The sequence below is a fragment of the Benincasa hispida genome, chromosome 3 (genome assembly GCF_027475165.1).
Source record: "Benincasa hispida cultivar pf3 chromosome 3, pf3_genome.v1.1, whole genome shotgun sequence".
In the NCBI taxonomy this organism is placed as follows: Eukaryota; Viridiplantae; Streptophyta; class Magnoliopsida; order Cucurbitales; family Cucurbitaceae; genus Benincasa; species Benincasa hispida.
In genome coordinates, this window is record NC_143480.1 from 21,203,639 (window position 1) to 21,230,238 (window position 26,600).

Sequence of the window (26,600 nt, forward strand, 5' to 3'; positions counted from 1 at the left end):
GCATATCTTCACATGAATGGTTAGGATCAGACCATTTGTAGTACTTTACAACTATCCTAACATCTACAAAGCGGGACGTTTCCGTAGTGTCAACAGGATAAGGTATCCCTCCTTTATCCATCTACTACAGATCATTTAGGTTATTACTTAAGGCATGATCCACTTGTATGTTTCCACATACATGCTTAGTTTATTAGATTTGAGTAAATGCTTATAAAATAATATTTCTTTTATTGATAACAAGATGTGTACAAAATCTTTACAAACTATGACACCACCGGGAGAATTAGGACACCAATCCCAACATGTTTTTCGAAAGCCTTCAATCAGGTTTACAGAACCTGATATTGTATTGACTTTTGCTTTCAGCATTATCTGTTTTGGAAAAATATTCTCTACTTGTAAGTATTGTATGTATAGTTGCACTGTCTGCCAGACATGGATCTTCTTTACACATTTTTGAGTCACTCCACATATAAAAATGATTCATATTTCTTCATTAAAAGAAAATAATTACAATAATAAAAACAACATTGAAATATACAATGGTAAACATCTACTAAGTGGGAAAAAAAATGGAGATGAATAAAAAAAAAAAACATATGTCTAGATATTTTCAAAGTCAAAGGAAACACTTGATGTTCCATTGATTCTGCTGATTTTCTCTTAGGAGATTCAAAGAAGTCCACCACATCCAAATTTGTATTATAAGATGAATCAAATATGTCATTATCTTGGTATGCAAAATTTGATTCCACATTCTTCTCTTTTTTCCTTCAGGGATGCTTGATAGAGATCAACTAAGTGTTTTGACATACGACAGGTAGGTGACTAATGCCCAGTCATTCCGCATCGGAAGCATTTATTTTCAACACTTTTTGAACTCTTATCTTGTGGAACTTTTCCTTTGTTATCATCATTTTATGTGGTTCTTTTGAAATTTGAATGATTAGAACGACTACCACAAAATAATAATTATTTCTTCCTTGTCTACGGTCACGACCTCAACCAGGATTATTAACATTCACAACATTCACTTCAGGCAATGATATTATTCCAGTTGGTCGAGATTCATGACTTTTCATCAATAACTCGTTATTTTGTTTGGTCTTGAAAAGACATGAAATTAGTTCAGAATACTATTTAAAACATTTCTTTTGATATTACTACTACAGGAGCATATCCAAAATGTAAAAAAAAGTTTCCTCTAACATATTGATTTAAAATTTTGGAGCCTCAAGTGCATCCATATATGATGAACTTTAGGGAAGAAAAATTATTTTCTGATGATCACATTTTTATGGCATCTAGGTCTATTTTGGCATCAAGCACTAATGACAAATAATTATTACCATTAAATTAAATACTACAAATTCTAATTTTATAATATTTTCATAGTAACACTATTACAAAATATTATATTTTTATTAGGAACTTAATATATATCAAACACATAAAACAACATTTAATTGATTAATTATAATGAAGAAAGAAAAACCGACATGCCTTTAGGACCTGCCTTTATCGAGGAAAATGATAAGAGCTCGTGATAATAACGTATTGTGAATTTAAGGAGCACAACCGGAATACAGATACCAATAAAATATAATATTAAAATAAATATAATAAAATAATAAAAAATATATATTAAAATAAATTAAACATAATATGTAAATAAATAAAATAAAATAAAATAAGAAATTCCTCTAAATTCTTCACTTTCTCCAATTTTCATGGAACTTGCTAAATTGTCTTTCAAAATCCACAAAATGCTATTATTTATAGACAATTTGGAAAGTCGGGAGTGGATTACATGGACATTTAAGAATAAGAATTTACAAGACACATTGCTTTTTGACACTAAGAATGAGTATCTATTTTATACACAATTTGTGATATTTATAATAATAATATCTTAATGACTATTGCTCTAATAAAATACCATATTACAGGAGAAAAAAAACTTATGACATTTTTTCCCTAGATAAAGTTTATTATTCTTTATTCTTTAACTAAAATTTTGAAATATGTTATTATAAAATGGAAAAGATATAAATAAATAAATTTAAATTTAATTTAAAAACTTATACTAGATTAATATTTTGCATTTTATTAGTTAGAAATATGAAAGATACATTTTAATAATTATTATATGTTTAATTCAATAGTAGACAATTGACATAAACAACTTTAATAGACTTCTCATTTTGATATACTAACTATTTAATTCTTTGGATAATAGTTTCTTCTTTCAATTAACTGGTTTTGACACTATTAAGCTACAGGTCCAATTCTGGAAATAAATGTCATCTAAATATAAATTTATATTAAAAATATCATTTATCACTATGATAAAAAAAATGATATATTCTTGTGAAAGAAAAATAAAGGATAGAGACTAAACAATATTTTATAAGCTTAACTTAAAGATATATTAAAATAAATCTAAATTAAAAAAAAAGTTAAGTATGAAAAAGTTTAAAATTTCACTTATCACAAATTTATAAATATTTTGATTATTTTGTGTAAATATAACAACTATAATATTTAAGACATACTTATTTTATAAGAAAATATATATGATAGAGAAAATTGAAGTATAATGTGCAATGCACATGATAGAAAACTACTATCATAAGAAATCACGCAAATACATGCAAATTATTAGTAAGAAATATTTCTCAGTGAAGATCAAGGTTGTTGATGATGGGACGAGCTCTACACATGGCCTCCAATCGCACCATTTTGGTCATTATGGCACCAGCTCGTTCCTTCATATCGATGTCTTCTTCTCCAACCTTCTCCCAGTCGAAGCATTGAATCAGAGTTGCCAAAGTTAGAGCCATCACCCTATGCGCCATGGCAGACCCAGGACAGGCTCGCCTCCCTACGCCAAAAGGCAACAACTTGTGTACCTCCATGGCTTCTGACTTTTCGTATCGCTCTGGTTTGAAACTTATGGGATCCTCCCATTCGTTTGAATCCCTGTGTATGGCCCAGGCATTGACTAGTACTATCGTGTCGCGTGGCACATTGTATCCACATATTGTACAGTCATTGGCTGCATAATGGGGAACTAACATGGGTGCCGCAGGATTCAATCGAAGAGTCTCAGAGATGATTCTTTGAAGATAAGGTAGTTTCGAAATGTCTGATTCTTTCACGAGTTGTTCTTGTCCAATTTGACTGTCTATTTCGTCTTTTGCCTTCTTTAACACTTGGGGATTGTTTAGTAGATGAGACAAGGTCCATTCCATTGTCACAGCTGATGTGTCAGACCCTGCAGTCAGTAATACCTACAATTTTTTTTGTTAATAATGAAATTTTAACTCTTAAATTAATTAAAATGTATCCATGCACGATCAATTAGGGGATGTTATTATATATAATTCTTAAGGGTTATTATTTATTTATTTTAGGTTTAAACATCATTTTAGTCCATCAACTTTTACTAATTTATTTTTAAAATATTTCTCGTTTTGGTGTTCGTTTTATTTTGATCCTTACATTTTTAAAATGTCTAAATCTCTAACTTAAAAAAATGGTCATCTATATGTTATTTTTCTAATTTAAATTTGCTTTACCTACTATGTCTCCAACTATTTAATTTTAAATCAAGTTCGTAATAACATATTAGTGCACATACTTAAAGTCATGTTAGTTATTTATTAAAATCAAAATAATGGTAAGTTCTAGAGATTAATATAGACATTTTAGTGATTTGGGAACTAAAAATGAATGAATTTGAAAGTTCATTACTAAAATAGAAATTTTAAAAGTTCAAGTACCAAAATAGAATAAATTTCAAAGTTAAATGCTTTAAAACTTAGTATTATTGGTTTATGGAAATTAGAAACTACTAATTCTTAAAGTTTTTCTCTCTTTCAGATCCACCCTATTTGTGTGTGTAATTTTGTCAAAATTTTCATAGAATTATTTTCAAAATTTCGGTTTGGTTTGCAATTTGGATTTTATTTTATGTTTTCAGATTGATTAATTTTGATGAATATATATTTGGTGGACAACCTGGATTCTATTTCTGTTTTCGGATTTTGTGATCTAAACAATGTATTGTTTTTTTATAAATTAATTAATAACAATTTATTGTCAACTAATATTTAGTGGATAAATTAGAATAAATTTACCAAACACATATCTATTTAACTACAATTACAATTTCTGAATTTTCTGTTTCCATATTCTCTATCAAACCGACGTTTAGAATTCACACTGTATTTTGAATTTTATTTAACTAAAAGAACAAAAATCCTTAAGTTGTTGAAGGCAGTATCAAAAGAAAAAGGTAAAGAAGTCGAGAAATTTATTACCATTATAAATCCTTTGATTATTTGATCGTTATAGTGATCGGGTTCCGATTCTTGCAGAGAAAGAAAGTGATCAATCATCGTGTTCCTTCCTTCTTCCTTCTTTCTGCGATGATCATCAATTAGCCCCTGCAAGAACACATCCACTTTCTTCCCCAATTGAACCAATTGCCTCTCAAAACCGTTCGGGATCCAATTCAATATGGGTAAGAAATCCCCTGGATTTGATACTCCTCCTATCGCCACAAGCTCTTTAATCAACTCCCTGAACCTCTTCGCCTCTTCCTCGTTCGTTACGTCCTTGCCACAATACCTCTTCCCGGCCGCCATTCTCATCGAGATGTTGAACGTCAGCTCTGACATTGCCGATTGAATTTCAACTTTCGAAAATCGATCGATCGAATTGTGCAATAGTTTTCGTACTAATCGCTTCACTTCATCCTTCCGGATATCGACGAATTTGTTGATTCGAGATGAAGAGAAGATTTCAATGGCACCAATTCGGCGGAGGTTCCGCCAGTGGTCGCCGTACGGAGCGGCAATCATGGTAGTATAGTTATAGCCGATGTATTTTCCAATGAGCAAACAAGGACGGTTGGCGAGAACGACATCGTTTTTAGTGAAGCATTCCTCCACCGCCGCCGACGAGGATATAACGACGGCGAGCTTAGATCCGAGGCGGAGAGTCATAACAGGGCCATATTTGGCCGAAAGACTTTGGAAACTTCGATGGAGTGGCTTTTTCAAGAGATGGAGATGACCGATGATCGGAAGAGAAGGCGGACTTGGAGGTAAGTTATTGCGAACTTGAAGAGATCGACGAATGAGGATGAAAGTAAGAAGAAGAAAGAAAAGAGGGAGGGAAGAGTAGAGGAAGGAAGTGTCTAAATCCATGGCGTTTTAGTTAAAGTTTTGTGGGTGTCATTGTTTGGCGAGAAATTTCTGTTGGTATATGTAATGGAGAAGGAGAGACATTTGAGTATCCTCCAAGTTTTAAAATTTTGAAAATTCTAAATTTGAAAGATGAATACTAGTTAGTTACCAGTTACGTGGATGATTTTATAACAGAGTTCTTTCCTGAGTCTGTTTCTTGCATAAAATGAACAACTTGTGTCCTTCCACAACTTCCAACTTTTCCTATGGTTGTGGTTTGAAACTTGTGGCCCAAATATTGACTAGTAAACGTGGCACGTTTTAAACACATATTGATTTCTTTATATATTTTAAGGATGAATAATATACCGATAATCAGTGGCGGTTTCAGAAATTTTGTTGACGGGGACTTTAAATAAGTTAGTAAAAGTAAATATATTGAGTGGAACTTAAACATAGATCTAGAAGAGACTAAAAGGTAGATTTATGCTGGGTTAGTGATTTTGATACTATGTCAGTTATATATATATAATATAAAGACCGCGGATGATGATGTTAAAACTCAAAGAATCAGAACACTAGCCTTCCTCTTAGAAAATGATAAGGGAACCAGTTTTTGGTTTGTGAGAAAAATGGATGGGTCAAACTAGAAGTGTGCCTGAGAAAGAAATGCATATTACTTTTCAAAATTGGACCCTAGTTTTAAAGAGAGGAAGACTTTTTTCCTTCTTATTTTAGAAAAGAAAAGAAAAAATATCTTTTAACTTTCTACTTTTGGAGGTATTGAAGATTCATGGTCAATGTTTCTTGCAGTTTCGGTAGCCACATCTTGTAGGAACAATTTCAAGCCACAAATTTGAGAAAATGGTTCGTGTTTCTTGCTTTATATCTCCATTTGTGAAGTCTGATAGTTTATGGATTTTGACCGTTGATATTTTAATTTAAGAAATGTTCATTGAGTATATGATTAGGAAAAAGATTTCTAATATGTAGAATGTTTTTATTTTTACGTTGAAATTACTACTTGTGGTCCATTTTTACTTTGATATGCTAGTGTTGGTTGAGAACTTTGTGTACCAGTTAAAATAGAGATGCTTGACCATTGCAATGTCGTATTAGTCGTCAACAAGTTATGTAGGCACTTCTAGGTCATTTTGAGTTACTTTTCGGTCTTGAATGTAGTTGAGGCACTTTTAGGACACGTTTGTAGTTTTAGAGAGTGTGTTACATGCACTGAATAAATGTAGAAATCTTTTAAGTAGTTTTTCAATTTGAGCTTTAAGTGTTTTGATGTCTCCTTTTCTCAATAAATCTGATACTTCGGTAAGAGAGTGATATCCCATGAAACATTTGAAAAAGGAAGGCTGCTATGCATATAGTTGGTCGTCAGCTGGTAAAAATAATATAATATTTCTAAGTGCATACTTTTTAACTAAATTTTTAGACTTGACTTCTTTTTGATGCAATACTAACTAGGATTTTGTGCCCATAAATATTGAGGAAATTACATTTAAACTTGTTTGTATTAGAGTTGATATTCTTCAATTTATATGTTATATGTAGGTCATGGAGTCTTAAATGAATCATTCACAAAACGAATGATTGTTTATTTATCGAAAGTGTAGTGCAGTCTTTTCTTTACATAATTAGGTCGTTCATGTTTCTAATTTGTGGATGGATAGCCTCAGTTTATGAATGACTAGACTTGATCATTATGAGAATCTATCACCTTATGAGAGTAGTGCAGACTTTTTTTCACATAATTAGAATCGATCATTATGTCTGTTGTGTTCTTATATTACTTTTTGTCAACTTGTCATTATAGAATTGGACCAGATTCTAGTGTGTAAATACCATATCTGTTGGAAGAAAAAGTACGAAACAAGTGATTGAGGAAAAAGCTTCATCTTAAGCCAACGAAGATCTTCATGAAAACACTAGACGGCAAGACACTTACTTTAAATATTTTCATGTTGCCGAAACCAAACTTCAGGCAAAGGAAGGTTATATTCCAAGAAAAATCTGCCTAATTTATGTTGGAAAGTAGCTTGAAAATGGAAGAAGTACATCAGACTATGACATAAAAGATGTCTCTGTAATGCATATGACATTTAGTTTGTGTGGCTGCTAACGGTTCTCTTGAATAGTCAAGTATTTCATTTCCATTTCCTTATTTCTATCTTTCTTGTTCTTGTGATCTTGAGACCTTTGTTTTGCTTGTAATATTCTCTGATACTGTTGGGATATTTGTTAATATAGAATAGACAAAACAAGGCAAAATGCGTTGATCTTAACTATTCAAGTTGGTGCATTCGTACAGGTAGTTAAATTCTTAGTCGTTTTATTTATTTTAATGTGTTGGACAGGTCGAATCCTTACCCCCATAGGTATTCCATAGGAAATTGCAAAGCATGAGGTTAGGCAGAGGATGTGAATCAAATCATGGAAGTTGCTTCAGTCGCTCCAAGGCTCATTTTTCTCATCTTTGACACGGTATTTTCTTTCCTTTTTCTTTTTTGGGGTTAAACAACTACTTTATTAACTTTGTGGTTTGTCCTTGAACTTTCAATTGTAATAGAATCTTGATAATATAAATTGAAATTTACGTATAAGAGAGTTTTAACGTTTCACTGCTTAGTTCTAGTTTTTGATTTCTAATGTAGTTTGTTTAATCTTCATGTTAAGTTTGCTGCATAATCAGAAACTAATTAGTTCTTGTTTTCTAATGTAATTTGTTTTGGTGTTTAATTTTTGTATGGATGTACTCTAATCGCTTGGATGAGAAATTTCTATGGTTACAATATACTACATTTGGGACTTGCACTTATTATTCATCTTCATATATTTTTCTGCTTTGTGTGATGGTTTTGGTATCCCAATGTAGAGTTTTTTTTTTGGAATACACTACAACAGTCCTTTTTCTCTGGCCCCATCATCCTCAACTAGTAAAGAATTTTAACAGTTGTTTTATTCTTAACAACTTTTAATGCTTCCTTATAGTCACAGTCCTACCTTTTCGAGGGCTGGACATCTTTTCTCCCTCCAAGATGGAATTTGATAGCAACCTTATTTCTTCATAACTCATTCGCCTATTGGAATGTACTCTTTTTTCTTGTTTGAGTTACTTATTGGAACGTGCTTCCTTAAAGCATAATATGTAGATTTTAGATTGACGTTTTCTTCTTTTAATGAATAAACATTCATGTATTTTGAAATTCTAGGTTGTCCATAGAATTCTACTCTCACTTCAGTTTTTAAGTTCATTTTATTATGTTTGATTTCATGATTTTCATCATATTCTTTTTTTTACCAAGGGATTGATTATTTGAAGTATGATAACTGTTACAATCTGAGAATTAAACCAATAGAGCAGTTTGTACCTCGTTATAGTTTATTTGATCGTAAATTGGAAGCTTCTTACTGATTTGAAGTTATATGACTTCCAGATTCCCGCTTATGCGTGATGCACTAAATGCAACTGGCCGAAGTATTTTCTATTCAATTTGTGAATGGTACGCTTGTTCTTGTAGACATTTTTACTGATTTTTTAATTCTCTTTTAGATCTTTTTGTTCCCATCGTCTTTGAAATTGTGAGGTATGATTTTGCTGTTGCCAGGGGTGTTGATGGTCCAACATTATGGACCGGCAAGGTTGGAAACAGTTGGCATACAACAAATGACATTAATGATACATGGGCAAGGTCAAGTTCTTGGCCTTTCCATCAATCTTCCTTAAGTCATTTTATGTTGACACCATATTTTAGTACATTGCTCGAACTTCTTAGCAGAAAAATTGTTCAACTGGTTAGAAAATATTGGAAGATTTTTCAGCTTTATTATTTTGCATGCATCGATTTGCGTTTCAAGTTTTTTTTTATGGGATTTAGAATTAAGACAGTTTTCCTTTGTATTGATATTAAATTCTTACAAAACTATTTGTTAGTTATGCCAAATCTTTGCTTTGAAAGCTCTACCGCTACCATATCTTTCATCTCTTTCATTTTCAGGTGCTGCTAATGCTAATTTTTGTCTATTATGATCATGATTGGTATTTTTTTCTTGTGTGTTTTCCGTTTTCGTTCAAGCATGTCTACTCTTGCAAATATCAACAATAAGTGGGCAGCCTATGCAGGACGTGGTGGCTGGAATGGTAGGAAGATGATTTTGTCTAAAGGTGTTGATTTCTTTGTTCGTTTATGAGGCTTGTTATTTACTTTAACCTTTTATGGGCAGATCTGGATATGTTGGAAGTTGGTAATGGAGGCATGACAGTGAAGAAGTTTAGAATATTTGTCTTTGTTGAAATTTTTTGTTTTGGGAGAAAGTGAAGTTTGGTTCAAAATATCATTGAACTACTATATTGTGTTCTTTAGGGGCCGGGGATGAAAAGTTTAGAACATTTGACTTTGTTAAGATTTTCTGTTTATAGAGCTTTGAAAGTTTGGATAAAAATGATCGTTGGACTATACTATGTTCCTTTGGGGGCGAAAAAGTTTAGAATATGCTACATTGTTGAGATTTTGCTAAGGTATAATATTGGTCAATCACATCGGTTGAACTTCTTGTGGTCGCTCAAAAGTTATACAAAGATAAAGTAGCACAAACAACACCTTTTCCTCTTTCATATTACAACTTTTAAGTCATACTAGACTAGGTAAATGACTTTGTTTCTTTACTTTTTGTAAGAATATAAACTCTTTGGTTTTTTTTTTTTTTTTTTTTTTTTTGAATAAATGTTGATTGTTTTAGTTTTATCTATGTAATTAGTTTTCAAAAGTTTAGTTGAATTTTATTTTTTTTATAGGTGGTTGTAAGAGCTGCCTTCTCTTAAGTCTCTCAAATCGGTCCTTCACCACTAGAGAAAAAGTAAAATAGGCTATTACAAGAAAAAAAAAATTAAAGAGTTGAATTTTACTTATTTTTTATTATTAATATGTGTAGGTTTCACACACATTTCTCCCAAATGTTAAGTGTTACAAGAAAAAGTATATGCAGGTTGGAAGATGTCTTCCTTTTGTAGGTTTTAGCCAAGTCAAATCCCTTTTCAATTTTTGATACGTAGTGATCAAAATTTGTATTAAAAGTTCTGTTTAATTTATCTAATTCAGAGGAAGCTATATAGTAGTGGATTTATTGGAATTTATTTTGTTGTAGATTTGATAAGAAATAGAAAGGAATTGTGACTCTTACAAAAAACATTATGTTGTTGCTTTTGGATTGGCCATTGCAGTTGAGCAAAGTAGAAGCATTGTAAGCTCATGCCCTTTTCCCCTTTCTTTCTCTCTGTTTACCATTGTCTTCATTGTTGCATGTTTTAGTGAAAATTTCTGCCTTTACTTAAAGATCTTGGTGCTTTGTAGGCTTTTTCTTTTGGTTTTGTTTAGTTCATTAGAGAGAGAATGGAGATTCAAACGTGAAGAAGAGCAACCACGGGGTAAAAAGGAGTAAAACCTCTTCAATTACTAATTGATCAATTTGCTAAGGTTAGTTTTATATTATTTTTTGTTCTTAATGTTGGAAATTTAAACTAAGAGGCTTTAAATCTAAGTTGGGGGAATGTATATAGAAACTGCTACTGTTCTTAATGTTGAAAATTTAAGTTGCATTCGGTCAAGGAGGCATGTTAGACTTCAATGGAGATACACATATCACTCAACATATTTGTGTAAGTTTAATTTTGTATTCATTTTTGTTCTTAATGTTGGAAATTCTTAATTTTGCATTTAGATTTGTAAATTGTTAGCTTGACCAAATATCTAATACTAAAGGCTTTGATTTTTCTTTAGGTGTTGATCTATGTTTTCAAGAATACATCTTTAAAGTAAAATGTCTGCATCAATCTTCTTGTTTATGTCAAAAACTATGTAAACCCTTGATATTATAGGTTTCTTGAATCGAAGGGAAAGGCTGTGATTTCTCTATTTTTAAACTTTGGTATATGATTTCTTTAGTGTTGTATGCAGTATTTTTCCCCCTCATATTTGTGTTTTACAATTTTAGTTTTACATCATGTTCAACACTCTTTTCTAGAAAAATATTGTCACATTTGATGAATGAGTTTTTTGAGTTTAATGGTAAATATATGTTCTTTTTGCAGCAAGTAGGAATAAGAGACTTCTCAAATTTTTTTTTTTTTTTTTGTTTTTTAATGTAAATACACTAATGGATGCATTATTTTAAAAAGATGGAGACTAAAGGATATTTGTCTTGAGGAAACTAGAAAGTTGAAGTTGCATTGTTTTTTTCTTTATCTTAATGTAATTTGTAAACAGTCAACCCCATAAAAAATATGGTTACTTTTATGGAACGTTGTATTGATTGAAATATTCCACTACGAACGATATTTATACTATTGAAATTTTAATTTAATGTAATGTACTTGCATGCAATAATAAAGATTAATATGATTACCGTTGATTTTTTAACTTCATTTGCAATAATTTGTTACTGGTATAAGGTGCTATATAAACTATACACAATTTGATCAAATCGACTATCAAAGCGAGATTTAAAATGCAATATGGTTTTCATAGAAATTTTTTTACGATTCTAAAAACTGCAATCAAAAGTCAATTATAGTATTTTCATTAGTCATGGAAACTTTCCAGAACATTAGAATTATGTAGTAGAAAATGAATATTTTATAGCTGTTTTTATAGCATTGAAAAAATGTTATGGAAAGTCAAGGACTTTCAATAACATCGGCTACAACATGCATAAAATGCTATAAAAGTCTTTTATAGCATTTTTTTACCGTTATAAAAAACGGTATAGAAATTTTATAGCGTTAAAACAACAAGGACTTTCAATAACATGGACTACGATAGCATTTTGAAAACGTTATGGAAAGTCTACGATAGCATTTTTTAAATCTAACGATAACAGTTTTTTAAAACTATCGAATGTGATATTTGTTGTAGTGCCAAGAGGTCTGTGTTTAAATCTCACACATCCAATTTTTAATTAAAAAAAAAAATTCAAATTTTGGTCGAAGATGCCAACTTTGTAAAACCTTGGTGGTGTAAGTTGGTAGGTACTAAAAGGAAAATGCTCACATCTCATTCAAGTTTTAATTTTATTTTGGAAAAAATATCTTTTTAGTCTTTGAATTTTGATGAATAAGTGCATTTAGTCCCTCATGTTTTAAATTAGTCAATTTAGTTCAGATTAGTTTGGAAGGTCCTTTAATAAAAAAAAAAAATCATTAAATTTGAAAAAAAAAAAAATTGACTAGATGCTTAAGTGATTAGATGACTTGGAAAAAAAAAACATATCTTTTAATTTTTCTCTCATCTCTCATCTCTCTCTCTTTCTTTTCTCTCTTAATCTCTTTCCTCCCTCTCTCCATTAAGCTATTTCTTTAGAAAAACTAAAAAAACTAAAATGTTATATATATAATTAAATTTACCTTTACCCACTGACTTAATCTTTGAAGCCAATTGGTGATTTAAGATGATATTACAGCACGTAATCTAGGGAGGTCCTATGTTCTATTAATATTTTCACTTGTTTGGCTTTTCTTCATATTTCAAGTTCACAAGTGAGATGGAGTGGAAACTTGTTTGGCTCTTCTTCATATTTTAAGCCCACAAGTGATTAGGAGGAGTGTTAGATGATATATAATTAAATTTATCTTTACACACGAGCTTAAGCTTTTGGGTCAATTGGTGATTAAAAATAAATCCTTCCTCAACATGGTAGAAACACTGAAAAGAAATGAGAATCTCTCTCCTCCCTCAACAAAAAATTCCAGAAAACCTGAAAAAATTCCTCAACAAAATCTTTCTTCCTTAAACAAAATTTCACCATGCATGGTTAAAAATTAAAATCCACTACAAGAATTTTGGACTTTAATGTCGGTGGAAGAAAGTAAAATCAGATGCATATTATTGAGTTTTTTTTTTTTTAAAATGGAATCGACATTAAAGATAGGCTACAATATCGGTTTAACACCGACATTAAAGATACCCATTTATTTATTTCCATTAGTAAAAAAAAATATCTCTCTTCCATTTCACTATCTTTGTTCTCTCTTCTTTCTCACTTCTCTCTTCCAAATCCTTTTCTCCTTGACCGTACCAATCATCACCATTGAGCTCGTCGTCCATCATGTCGTTTAGCATTGCCATTCAGCTCGCTCGCATATAGTCCGTTGTCATTCAGCTTGCCTCAGCTCACTCGCGTGTTGGTTCCAGTCGTGCAAATCTTCAATGACGATCATAGGGAGATCTGGTCGATCATACAACTCGGTGGTGGGCTTCAAGCTCATTCACTTGTTGGTTTCAATAGGGAGATCCGTCAACGTGCTCATGTGTTGGTTCTGATGAAAAGAAACTAAAGGAGCCTCTGATGAAAAGAATGCTCGACGTGTAGTATCAAGAGACAAAACTAATAGCAAACAATCTCATCAAACTAGATCGCTTGTTGGAAGTGTCGCACTTAGTGCATCTGAAGAAGAGAATATTGAGAAGACGCCTAAAGAAAGTTTGAAGGTAATTGTATTTGTTGTGACCTTTAAATTTTAATCATAGTGCGCTTAACCGTGCATCGTATTTGTTCTTTTAAGTTTGTGAAGGGAACACCATGCCACTTGGCTATAGGATCTCTAGATAATATTATTGCAGTAGCCACAGTGTTTGATGATGACGTGGAATGTTCTACTGTTGAAGTACTGATACACATTGTCATGAGAGAAGATTTGCCAATACCAATTCCTGTGAAGAGAAAAATAGAGACCTTAAATCAAGTGATAGACAACTTCATAACATGGCCTTGTGAACATGTAATTATGGCTGATGAGAAAAAAGTATGCCTCTTTATCACTCTATGAGTTTGGTTATTTATTATTTTTTGTACTTTGAATTTGTAATTTTGGTTATTGTAGGAGCATTCAATAATTAACAGTGTTGGGTACTCCTCCAAAATATACGTACACCAATGGCACCTTCAAACTCTTGAATGAACATGTCATACACAACATGAACAATGTAGACATGATTCGTATCAATTTGAACAAGCACATATTTGGAAAGGATATATTTTTTTTATTTAGATCATGATGATCTAATCCATTATTGCAGTATGGTTGAAATTGGTTATATGTGTATACTGACATATATTGTGTAAATATTACTCATCTTGATTCACAATCTTCATTTATATTTTTTTTCCATGTTTAAATAATAAATTTTGCTTTGTTTAGGATCTTTGGGATGAATGTGACTGTGATATTACCAAGATTTTTTTTTTTTTTTTTTTTTTTAATAATTGACCAAGTAAAAATATCGCCATATGTATTCGATCTAGAGATTTAGCCAACCAACTAGAATTGGCTAATTTGAACCAATTAGTTCTTATTCCATATAACATAGAGTAAGTAAATTACAATTTCTTTAGTTATTTTTATTTTCATTATATGCATACTAATATTTCAAAATTGTTGCTTATTATAGTTATCATTGAATAATGATTGTAATCAATCTTCAAAATTATTGTGTTTATGTTTTGGACTCTATTCGAAATTAGGTTCAAGAGGAATTTCATGGAGTTATATATATGTAAGTGTAATTGAACTTTCTTAGCTCTTAATTCAAATATTTATGTTTGACTAACGTTTTCAAACTATTTAGTGGATTGAAAACATGGCAAGCCAAGTATGATCACCAACACCATCGATATTCTTCAAAATGGAAACCTATAAAGGTAAATTTACATTCATATTTTAACAAATTATGTTTATTCAAACATAAGAATAATTTTTTTAAGTTTCTTCACATGCATTGCCCCTGTCAATTAGATTCTGTAGGGTGCGAGTACTATATGCAAAAGTATATACACAAAATAGTGCATAATCCTAATACTCCCATTATTAGCCTCATACGTAAATTATTTATTTTTTATATGCTAACTATAATTTATTAAATGATGTAAAATTATGTTGATTTTATCTTTTTCTTTTCTTTTTGTAGTTCAATACAAAAAAATGCATATACCCAAGAAGAGATCGACATAATTCGAACACAATGGGCAAGTTTTATTGGCCGATTTGTTAGGATGCACTTATTGTTTTTTTTCTTTTTGTCTTGATAGAATGTAAATGCTAGCTTAGAATGAATCTGGACAAGTTTTGAGTAAAATATGCAAGTTTAGAATGAATATGAAGTACTAATAGTTATTTGTGGATAGACGAATTATTATCTAACGATGATCTTTTTATTGGAAGATCTGTGTACAATTTTTTTTTTTTTTTTTTTTTTTTTTTTTTGGTTTATGGGCATGGTGTAAGTATTCATGGAAGTACTAATTGATGTTTGTGAAGGGAGAAATGATTACTAATATTTGGTATTTTTTATTATAGTTTTAAATAGGCAGGTGGTTCCATATGAGTGTTAGATATGGTCATTTTAACTATTGTTCTATGGAAGTGTGTCATTGATATACAAATATTAATTTGTGTGTTTATTCATATTTGATAAGTATTTATAGAATGGATTGGAAGTACTAATTGTTGTTTGTGGATAAATTATTATAGAAATGTGCTTTATTACAGTTCTATGGAAGTGTGTTATTGTATTTTAGGTAACTTTGTATTTAGTTCTGTGGTAGAGTGTACTGTTGTATCTATTGTTATATTTTAGGTTTGGTTTTGTACATTTATAGGTGGAAAAGAAATATAGTTGGCTTGCCACGTAGAACAGTAAACATACATAATATAACAGGCACGCATTACAATAAATAAATTTTTTAATAAAATATGATGCCAAACATTTCCTGACCCAAAATGAGATATTTTATGTCATTTCTAACTCCTTGATCGACACTAAAAATGGATTGGACGATTTTAAAAATGAGGCAATAAAAAAAATCAGACAATCATTGAAAAAAATTTGGTAAAAAATCGACATAGAAGATGGTGTACAATATCGTTTTCAACTAACATTGAAGATGGTGTACAATGTCAGTTTCATACTGACATTAAAATTGGTGTATTGAAGATAATTGGCATTAAAATTTTGGTAAACTATAATGTCGATTTAAAACCGACATTAAAGACCTTTTATAACACCATCTTCAATGTGTTGGGATTAGTGTCTTAAATTTTTCTTGTGTTCTCGTAGTTTGTAAACACTATATAAACAAATTGTTATTAATAAAATAGTTGTTATTTTATGAGCATACATTCAATTCAATAAACTAAGACCCTAGGTTATTTTATGTAATTTAAGCAAGTACGTAGAGATATACAACTCGTTCCTTCGTATCGATGCCTTCTTCTCGAACCTTCTCCAAGTCGAAGCATTGAATCAGAGTTGCCAAAGTTAGAGCCATCACTCTATGCGCCATGGCAGACCTAGAACAGGCTCGCCTCCCCACTCCAAAAGGCAACAACTTGTGTACCTCCATGGCTTCTGACTTTTGGTATCGCTCTGGTTCGAAACTTATGGGATCCTCCCATTCGTTTGAATCCCTATGTATGGCCCATGCATTGACTAGTACTATTGTGTCGCATGGCACATTGTATCCACATATTGTGCAGTCATTGGCTGCATAGTGGGGAACTAACATGGGTGCTGCAGGATTCAATCGAAGAGTCTCAGAGATGATTCTTTGAAGATAAGGTAGTTTCGAAATGTCTGATTCTTTCACGAGTTGTTCTTGTCCAATTTGACTGTCTATTTCGTCTTTTGCCTTCTTTAACACTTGGGGATTGTTTAGTAGATGAGACAAGGCCCATTCCATTGTCACAGCTGATGTGTCAGACCCGGCAGTCAATAATACCTTCAAATTGTTTGTTAATAATGAAATTTATAACTCTTAAATTAATTAAAATGTATCCATGTATGATCAATTAGGAGATCTTATATATATAATTCTTAAGGGTTATTTATTTTAGGTTTAAACATTAGTTTAGTCAATGATCTTTTACTAGTTTATTTTAAAAATATTTCTCATTTTGGGGTTCATTTTATTTTGATCCTTACACTTTTAAAATATAAATCTCTAATTTAAAAAAATGGTCATCTATATGTTATTTTTCTAATTTAAAGTTGCTTTACCTACTATGTCTCCAACTATTTAATTTTAAAACAAGTTCGTAATAATATATTAGTGCACATACTTGAAGTCATGTTAGTGACTTACTAAAATCAAAATAATGGTAAATTCTAGAGATTAATATAGACATTTTAGTGATTTAGGGACTAAAATAGAACGAATTTGAAAGTTCATTATTAAAATAGACATTTTAAAAGTTAAGTACAAAAATGGAATAAACTTCAAAGTTATATGCTTTAAACCTTAATATTATGGGTTATGGATATTAGAAATTACTCATTCGTAAAGTTTTTCTTTCTTTCAGTTTCACCCTAATTTTGTCAAAATTTTCATAGAACTATTTACAAAAATTCTACTTGGTTTACAGTCTAGATTTTGTTTTATGTTTTCAGATTGACTGGTTTCAACAAATATATATTTGGTAGACAACCTGGATTCTATTTCTGAAAACTGTTTTTGGATTCTATGATCTAAACAATGCAAATTTTGAAATCAACATTTCTATATTTTCTTCGTAACCAATATTTGAATTTTAAAATTTAAAATGTAAAATTAATTCATAACAATTTATTGTCAACTAATATTTAGTGGATAAATTAGAATCAAATTTACCAAACACATCTATTTAACTACAATTACAATTTCTGAATTTTATGTTTCCATATTCTCTATCAAACAGGCGTTTAGAATTCACTTTGTATTTTGAATTTTATTTAACTAAAAGAACAAAAATCTTTAAGTTGTTGAAGGCATAATCAAAAGAAAAAGGCAAAAAAGTCGAGAAATTTATTACCATTATAAATCCTTTGATTATTTGATCGTTATAGTTATCGGGTTCCGATTCTTGCAGAGAAAACAAGTGATCAATCATCGTGTTCCTTCCTTCTTCCTTCTTCCTGCGATGATCATCAATTAGCCCCTGCAAGAACGCATCCACTTTCTTCCCCAATTGAACCAATTGCCTCTCAAAACCGTTCGGGATCCAATTCAATATGGGTAAGAAATCCCCTGGATTTGATACTCCTCCTATCGCCACAAGCTCTTTAATCAACTCCCTGAACCTCTTCGCCTCTTCCTCGTTCGTTACGTCCTTGCCACAATACCTCTTCCCGGCCGCCATTCTCATCGAGATGTTGAACGTCAGCTCTGACATTGCCGATTGAATTTCAACTTTCGAAAATCGATCGATCGAATTGTGCAATAGTTTTCGTACTAATCCCTTCACTTCATCCTTCCGGATATCGACGAATTTGTTGATTCGAGATGAAGAGAAGATTTCAATGGCACCAATTCGGTGGAGGTTCCGCCAGTGGTCGCCGTACGGAGCGACAATCATGGTAGTATAGTTATAGCCGATGTATTTTCCAATGAGGAAACAAGGACGGTTGGCGAGAACGACATCGTTTTTAGTGAAGCATTCCTCCACCACCGCCGACGAGGATATAACGACGGCGAGCTTAGATCCGAGGCGGAGAGTCATAACAGGGCCATATTTGGCCGAAAGGCTTTGGAAACTTCGATGGAGTGGCTTTTTCAAGAGATGGAGATGACCGATGATCGGAAGAGAAGGCGGACTTGGAGGTAAGTTATTGCGAACTTGAAGAGATCGACGAATGAGGATGAAAGTAAGAAGAAGAAAGAAAAGAGGGAGGGAAGAGTAGAGGAAGGAAGTGTCTAAATCCATGAATTATTTAACACTTTTTCGAGGATGGACTTAATCTCTCTGTTGGATACTGCTGTCTGACCGTTGGTCTGTGGATCGTAGGCAGTGACAATCCTATGATTAACATTAAACTTGATCAATAATTTAGAAGCAATGTGATTGATAAACAATGCAATTTGCAAACAATTGTTGCATCATTCTTCGTACAAGCAATAGCTTCAACCCATTTAAACACATAATCTACAACCAAAAGGATGTATTGGTGGCCGCCTAAGGAGGGAAATTATCCCACAAAATCAATGCTCCACACATTAAATAACTCAATCTCTAGTATTGATGTGAGTGGCATCTCATTTTCTAAGATAAATTTTTGATCCTTTGATAGTGATCATAGTTGACTGCATAGGCATGAGCATCCTTGAATAGTGTTAATAACCACATTGCAATACTTTAACTATTGTCTGTTGTCCCTCAAAGTATCCACCATAAGGTGCTTCGCAGCATTTTACTAAAATTTCTTGCATCTCAAACTCGGGAATGCATCTTCTCAGAATGTGATCAGGACCCAACTTGTAAAAGAAGGGTTCATCCCATCTATAGAATTTGCAATCATGGTTTAGCTTTCTACGCTAGTGGTGGTTGAAGTCATTTGGCCACGTCTTGAAAACTAGGTAGTTTAAAATATCAGCGTATCGCGACTCCTTTTCTTTTATCTTTAATAGCTTTTCATCAATAAAATTGTCTCGAATATCTTGGGTAGTATGTTGAAAAGGCTCATTCTCAAGTCTTGAAAGAAGATCGAAAACTTGATTTTCAGTGCCCCCGCGATCCACAATCTCCAAATTAAATTCTTCAAGCAATAGGATCCATCGAATTAACTAAATACTTGATTGCTGAATGATCAGTATGGATAGTTACTTTTGATCTTACAAGATACATGCAGATATTTTCTGTGTCAAAAACTACTACAAACAACTCTTTTTCTGTAGTCGTATAGTTCTCTTAAGCTTCATTCAGGGTTTTGCTTGCATAGTAGATTGGATGAATCATTTTGTCTTTATTTTGACTCAACATGGCGCCTGTTGCCATATCACTTGCATCACACAAGAGTTCAAATGGATGTGACCAATCTGGTGTTATGAAAATAGGCGCAGAAGTCAATGCTTGCTTGAAAGTTCGGAATGCATGTTTGCATGAACTTGTACAATTGTAAGGTTGGTTAGGTCAGAGAAAGTTGCTCAAAGGCTTGGTAATTTGGGGGAATCATTTGATAAAGCGATGGTAAAAACGTGCGTGCTCGAAAAATCTTCATACTATTTTAACATCAGAAGGCACTGGCAGTTTAGCTACCACATCAACCTTGGCAAGGTCTACCTCTAAACCTTTTTGAGAGACCTTGTGCCCAAGAAAAATTCTTTCTGTCCCAATGAAGTGACATTTTTCTCAGTTCAACACCAGTTTGGTCTCCTCACATCTCTTGAGCACAGCCTCCATGTTAATCAAGCATTTATCATAAAAGTGTCAAAAAATGGAGAAGTCATCCATAAAAATCTCCACAGATTGTTTTAGGAAGTTGGAGAAAACCATCACCATACACCTCTGAAATGTGCCTGGTGCGTTTCATAGGCCGAAAGGCATGTGATGAAATGCAAAAGTTCCATAAAGGCAGATGAAGGTAGTCTTCTCCTAATCTTCCAGAGTGATCATTATCTGGTTATAACTGAGTAATCGTCTAAAAAGAAAAAGAATTCATTACTTGCCAACCTATCCAACTTTGATCGATTAAAGGTAAGGGAAAGTTAGTGGCAATGTTGAGCTTTCCATAGTCCATACATATTCACCACTCAGTCATTGTTTGGGTAGGTATCTGCTCATTGTTTTTATTAGTGACTATAGTCATACCTCCTTTCTTAGGCATACATTGAATAGGTATAACCCATTGGATGTTGGAGATGGGATAAATGACTCATTCATCAAGCCATTTGATGATCTTTCTTCACAATGTCTTTCATCACAGGGTTTAATCTTCGTTGACATTGACTAATCCCTATGTGTCCTTCTTCTAATCAAATCTTATGCATACAATACGATGGGTTTATACCTCTGATATATGCCAAGGTCCATCCAATGCCTTGTTGTGTTGTTTGAGCACTTGCATTAACGATTCTTCATCAAATGCATTCAATTAGGAAGAAATTATGACTGGTAGTGTGTTGTCCTTTCCTAAGTATGCATACTTCATATGTGTTGATAATATCTTCAATTCTAGTGTTGGTGGTTCCTCAAGCGATGGTTTTGCTCTCTTCTCTCTATCGCTCAGATTTAAAGATTCAATCTTCCTTTGTGTTTCAGTTATAACATTGGTAACTTCTTTCGGTTTGCGATCAAAATCTTTCTTACATGCTCAGATTCAGCTTCACCTTCTTCGAGTTCCCATTCCAATGCATCAATATGTTGACAAGTCTCTTCTTCTTTAGGATATTTCAACGCGTCCAATACGTTGAATTTGATCTTCTGATTATTCATTCGCAATGTCAGCTCTCCTTTGTAGACATCTATGAGGAATTTTCCTGTGCATAAAAATGGTCTTCCTAAGATAATAGACATTTTCTTATCCTTCTCATAATCCTGGATTATGAAATCAACTGGAAATATGAATTTCTCCACTTGTACTAGAATATCCTCTATCTTCCCTTCAAGAAAAGCAATGGATCTGTCTATCAATTTGAGCGATACTGCCCAGTCCCTAATTTCTTAAAGATCAAAAGTGGCATTAAGTTGATACTGGCTCTTCAGTCACATAGGGTGCGACACAAATCAATCCCTCCAATAGAACAAGGGATTATAAAGCTTCCAAGATCCTTCATCTTTTTAAGAATGTTTCCTTTAAGAAAAGCACTAGTTTCATGCTTCAGAGCCACTGTTTCAAATTCATTCAACCTTCTCTTTTTAGATAAAATGTCTTTTAAAAACTTGGCATAGGAAGGCATTTGTTATATTGCTTCAACTAAGGGGATATTCACATGAAGTTTCTTCAAGGCATTAAGGAAGCGACGAAACTAGTTTTCATCACTTTTCTTCTTTAGGCGCTGAAGAAAAGGAGGGTTTGGTCAAATATCTGAAGTTGAAGCATTCTTAGTAGATTTCCTGCGATTAACTACTTCCACTTCCTAAACTTTACCGTTGTCTCAAGCATTAAGTTATTTTTTTTATTTATTTTTTCTGAATCTCAGGTATGTGTGCTTGCTTTTCGCTCCCAAATCTGTAAGTCATGGCTAGTGTTGGTCTGGTTAGTTGATTTCCTTATTGTTGATTCTTGCTAGTCTGGTTTTTCATTTAGGGGTCTACCACTTCGCAATATCACGACATGACACTGCTACATTTTTGTGTTACGTGAATCTTCGGTATTACTCGGTAAGAAACCATACGGCCTTGCCTTCAATTCACCAATGAGTTGGCCCATTTGCATCTCAAGGCTATTGATTGAGGAAGCCTGACTTTGCAAAAGAGTATCATTCTTCTGTATATACTCTTTTAGCAAATTCTCTTTGGAAGAAAATGATGAACTGGATGTTTGTGCATGCAGATGGTGTTCTTGTGCAGGTTGGTGATGTTGCAGTCGATGACATTGGTAATTTTGGTTGAATTCTGGTGGTCCACTGATGCGTTGTGAATAAGATGAAATAATGGTGTATATTGCGATGGTGATGTATGCATTGTGCATGTGAGTTTTACTAGCAAGATCCAAGTATAAATCCTACTAGGTTGCCTAGTAAGCCCAGGGTCGAACACAGGGACTGTGGAGACAGTATGCACCGGTTATTTCTAATTTCTTTACGGTGACAAATAAAACAATGAGTTGGTTAGTATGTTTGTTTAAGGTATAGATTCTATGCGGCAGAATTGAGAAAAGAGTTAATAATAATGAAAGTTACAATGAGTATGCGGGGGAACGGGTTGAAAAGGGATTTAGCTAACACTTTCTAAGATTGTGTTCACGTTATGCTATCATGCTACATACACACAACAACAAGTCATCTCTCAATGCAAATACTATGGCTCCTAGTTTTAGGACGCATGCGATGTATACGATGATGTCTATAGGACTTACATCTAAGCCTCTATTCTTGTCTATGCGATGATGAATAACACACCCATACAGAAGGCGACCGCATACTACTATAACCTATTTCTAGGGTGCATGCGATGCATGTTAGCAAACAAAACTTATCTCTAAGTCTCTATCTCTTTCTTATGCGGTTCTAATCTAACTTTCTCAAGCCTAGACTCTAACCTAGCTCTCTCAAGTCTAGGTTCTTTCTTTGGACTCTTTCCCGAATAGCTCTAAAGGGGTGATGGACGCATACATAAGACCAAATGATCGCATAAAATGAAGATCTTAGATCATGTTAGCTAAGTGTTTCTCAACCCATTCGAAAGTTGAGTTACTCATGCATAATGTAAAGAGAGTGAACAGATGTAGAGATGCAAGTTCCATTCTATAAATGAATTCAGAATACAGAATGACAATGGGAAGTAAGGATAGGGGGCCTGGTAGCAATGTCTTGCTTCCTAAGGCTTTTACACTGCGTTTTTCTCTACTCTGCTCAAAAGAATATTCTTGCTTTCACAAGAGTCGACCCTCACTTCGTTCTTAATGCTTCCCGACACTCTCTCGAGCTGACCAGTAACGATCTTCTGGCGTCTTCTCTCTTCACTCGCTTCCGCCTTCTAAGTGTAAAAAAACTATGAACAATGGCTAACTATCTTCTGTATGTCGAACTCTCTATATCGCTAAGCTCCTTTTTTTATGGTGGCCTTCGGTATTTATAGATATCAAGGTGAAGAAGCTTTTCTCTCAAATGATTGCACTGATAGGATGTCATTAAATCTTTGTCTGATGCGCCAATTAATTGTCACCGAAAAGTTGAGTGTACTTGCTATAGTGTGTTGTTAATGGCTTGTCAACTAAATTCGAATTCGACCATCATTAGCTTTCTGTCCCATCGTGATTTATTAAACTTTCACCTTGATGCGCCATCTTTATACGACCACCTTCTTGAGCAGATCTTCGCGAATGCATACGATCGCATAACCTTGCGATCGCAATCTTTTAAAAAGCTCGGATGCTGAATTCCTTGGATCGCAATTCTGCCTTCCGCCAATGCATTTTCTTGCACAAAATACGTAAATTAGCTGCTTTAATGCGATGGACGCATGCGATCGCAATGTTCTCAACTTAATGCTTTTGGACACGATTTTACATATTTTTACTGTCGCAATCCTACATTATTTTATATCTTTGTGTTGTAATAACGTGCATTTTTGCCCATTATCACACCCCCAAATTTAAAACAATGCTTGTCCTCAAGCATAAATGATAACTTGTAAAAATACAAGTTATTTATGCCAACATATCTAGATATTGCGGCCAAAAGTTAGTAATTATGCACCAATTGTATGAAAATTAGCCTAGTATTGCAATAATTATAAATGTTTGTGATTGCACCCATTAACACCAAAAAGATGGAAGACAAGCCAAACTTTACTCTGTTTTGCAGGAGACCAAGTCACAGCTTGTGCTCAAGGCTCACGAGAGACTAATCAACGCATCTTTGTCACATTGCGCCCCTCAATCAACAATAAAGAGACGAATATCGTAATGGCGGCGCAATGAGACAGTCGATACAAGAGCTGTGTTTCAATCGCATGCGGTAATAAAAATAACACCGCAGGCGAACCTATGATCGAAAGATGCAGTTGAGCAACGCAAGAGTGGAAGATTGAGACACGTGTACTATAAAGGTTGTGCAGAATTGACGGTCTGATTGCATAACATAAGGAATAATATCCCTCCATCTTCGGAATTACCATAACCACAAGTGGGGACCACAAGGCCAGAGTCAAAGATCTACACCTATAAATACCCCATTGATTTCAGAGAAAAATATGCTACTTGATATGGGGCTAAGTGCTGCTAGATTGTAGAGAGAAGGCTGAGCTAAGTGCTTAAGAGAAGAAATCCGGGAAGAAGACGAGATAAGGCCGAGAGGTGAGTCTCAGATCCAACCTGCCAAACACCCGAACGGAAGCTCTGTGCAAAGCTCCCTGCTACCGATAGAGCAAGCCTGAGAGGGAAGCTCTTCCTACTATCAAATCCATCCTATCCGGCAAGCAGATCTCTATCGAATCTGTGTCAAGACATTGACACTATTTGTATCTATTCTATCTCTCTCATTCATTGTGTGATCCATGTTTTCTTTATCTATTCATTCACACATCATGTATCAAATGCTTAGTAGAAATATTAAATGTTTCGATAAATTCCATTTGCCATTTTCTGTCTATTTTCGTTCACCCACCAATCACTTTTTCCATGATATCTTCGTAATCCTCTGATGAGCAATATGAATCACTAAGAACTTAATCTGTATTAAAGATATAAAATATGTTTAGCTAAAGCATGCTAGACGGCATCTTCACCTGTGAGAGCAGAAGTGAAGGTGTCATTCTGATCTATCGAGAGAATGTCAGGAGAATGCGTTAACTAAAGTGAGTAGTACTTCCAGACATGGAAGCAACCTTGCATTCATTACGTTAGTCTCTGTTTCACCACAGACATGTGGGAACGCGGCCGATCACTGAGAGGTGTACGCCAAAAGAAGAGCGGAACAGTATTTGTACCTTCAATCCAATTAAGAACTTGCGCTGTTTATATTATTTGTCTTTGTCTTTCTATTCTGTTCATAAGACTTGTCACCGCATCCCATGTCTTTGCATAACTTTCACAGCCAGCCTTACTCACAGCATCTTGTACATGTAGTCTGTATCTTGTATATCTAGCTTAGGTTTACTATCTTTTTATGTTTTTATCACATTTTTACTGTTTTCCTTTATTTTATTGCAATTTATATACTTGTACAAACACACTTTTAAAGATTGAAAACCTGGTCGCATGTATCATGAACGTACTGCAATAACCTAAACCAGTCCCTATGTTTGACCTCGGATCACACCAAGAAACTTGCGGTGGATTTACACTTGGTTCCATTGTAAGGAAACTTGTAACAACGCATGGCATACTACAAGAACATCCATAATTAACGCATAATTAGACGTAGTATCGCATCATAGTGAGAAATTCATGTCATCCATCCACACGCGTTACAATAAACTAAATATTTTCTCTAGAAAGTCAGCCGCCTTTTTCTTTCCTAGATTTCTCAAGGTGCCTTATTCAAATCCTATGTACCTAAATCTCCTTAATTCCTATCCAGGTCTCTTCTTAAAATATTTCTAAAATTTAGGGAACACAAGTTTAACCTTTAAAAAGACTTTCCTTGTTTCCAGGGCATCGCATGTTTTATTTCATAAAAACTTTTTCAACTGGGGTGTTTTCAAATGATTTTCCTTACATAGTTTAGATATTATTTCTATGACCTTGCATTGATCCAAGTGCCTAGCCTTCGTTTTGGCTTGCCCCTATGGGTGTCATGCGAGCATCCAACTATGAGCAAGGCGCTCTTTCTCAGTCTAAACTCATGCCCATTTGGCAGCGGAGTTGCGATCATTTTATTTATACGTTGATCACAATTCCTACCTTCGATTTGGCTTGCCCCCACGGGTGTCATGTAGACATCCAACTACGAGCAGGATCCGATCGCAACGTTATGGTTTATTTTTTT

The 26,600-nt window shown here is 33.4% G+C and overlaps 2 protein-coding genes and 2 pseudogenes across 3 annotated transcripts; 2 read left to right on the forward strand and 2 right to left on the reverse strand.

The window, feature by feature from the left end:
• Positions 1 to 2,490: 2,490 nt before the first annotated feature.
• LOC120068873 (cytochrome P450 81Q32-like) lies at positions 2,491 to 5,947 on the reverse strand. Its single transcript, XM_039020518.2, has 2 exons — positions 4,329 to 5,947; positions 2,491 to 3,296 (listed from the first exon to the last, which is right to left on the reverse strand). The coding sequence occupies exons 1-2, from the start codon at positions 5,217 to 5,219 to the stop codon at positions 2,682 to 2,684; spliced, it is 1,506 nt and encodes a 501-aa protein (XP_038876446.2). The 5' UTR covers positions 5,220 to 5,947; the 3' UTR covers positions 2,491 to 2,681.
• On the forward strand, positions 4,976 to 11,203 carry LOC120073304 (alpha-galactosidase 3-like). The gene is made up of 7 exons (XM_090312448.1): positions 4,976 to 5,116; positions 6,012 to 6,065; positions 7,565 to 7,691; positions 8,645 to 8,710; positions 8,816 to 8,899; positions 9,284 to 9,348; positions 9,432 to 11,203. Exons 4-7 carry the CDS (start codon positions 8,655 to 8,657, stop codon positions 9,524 to 9,526), a joined length of 300 nt encoding a protein of 99 aa, XP_090168574.1. The 5' UTR covers positions 4,976 to 5,116; positions 6,012 to 6,065; positions 7,565 to 7,691; positions 8,645 to 8,654; the 3' UTR covers positions 9,527 to 11,203.
• Positions 11,204 to 11,760: 557 nt separating this feature from the next.
• LOC150037124 (uncharacterized) lies at positions 11,761 to 15,311 on the forward strand (annotated as a pseudogene). Its single transcript, XR_016528463.1, has 6 exons — positions 11,761 to 14,318; positions 14,401 to 14,570; positions 14,651 to 14,755; positions 14,828 to 14,900; positions 15,167 to 15,245; positions 15,288 to 15,311. The product of XR_016528463.1 is annotated as an uncharacterized LOC150037124 (transcript).
• A 1,107-nt stretch (positions 15,312 to 16,418) lies between these two features.
• LOC120073472 (cytochrome P450 81E8 pseudogene) lies at positions 16,419 to 18,936 on the reverse strand (annotated as a pseudogene).
• Positions 18,937 to 26,600: the final 7,664 nt, after the last annotated feature.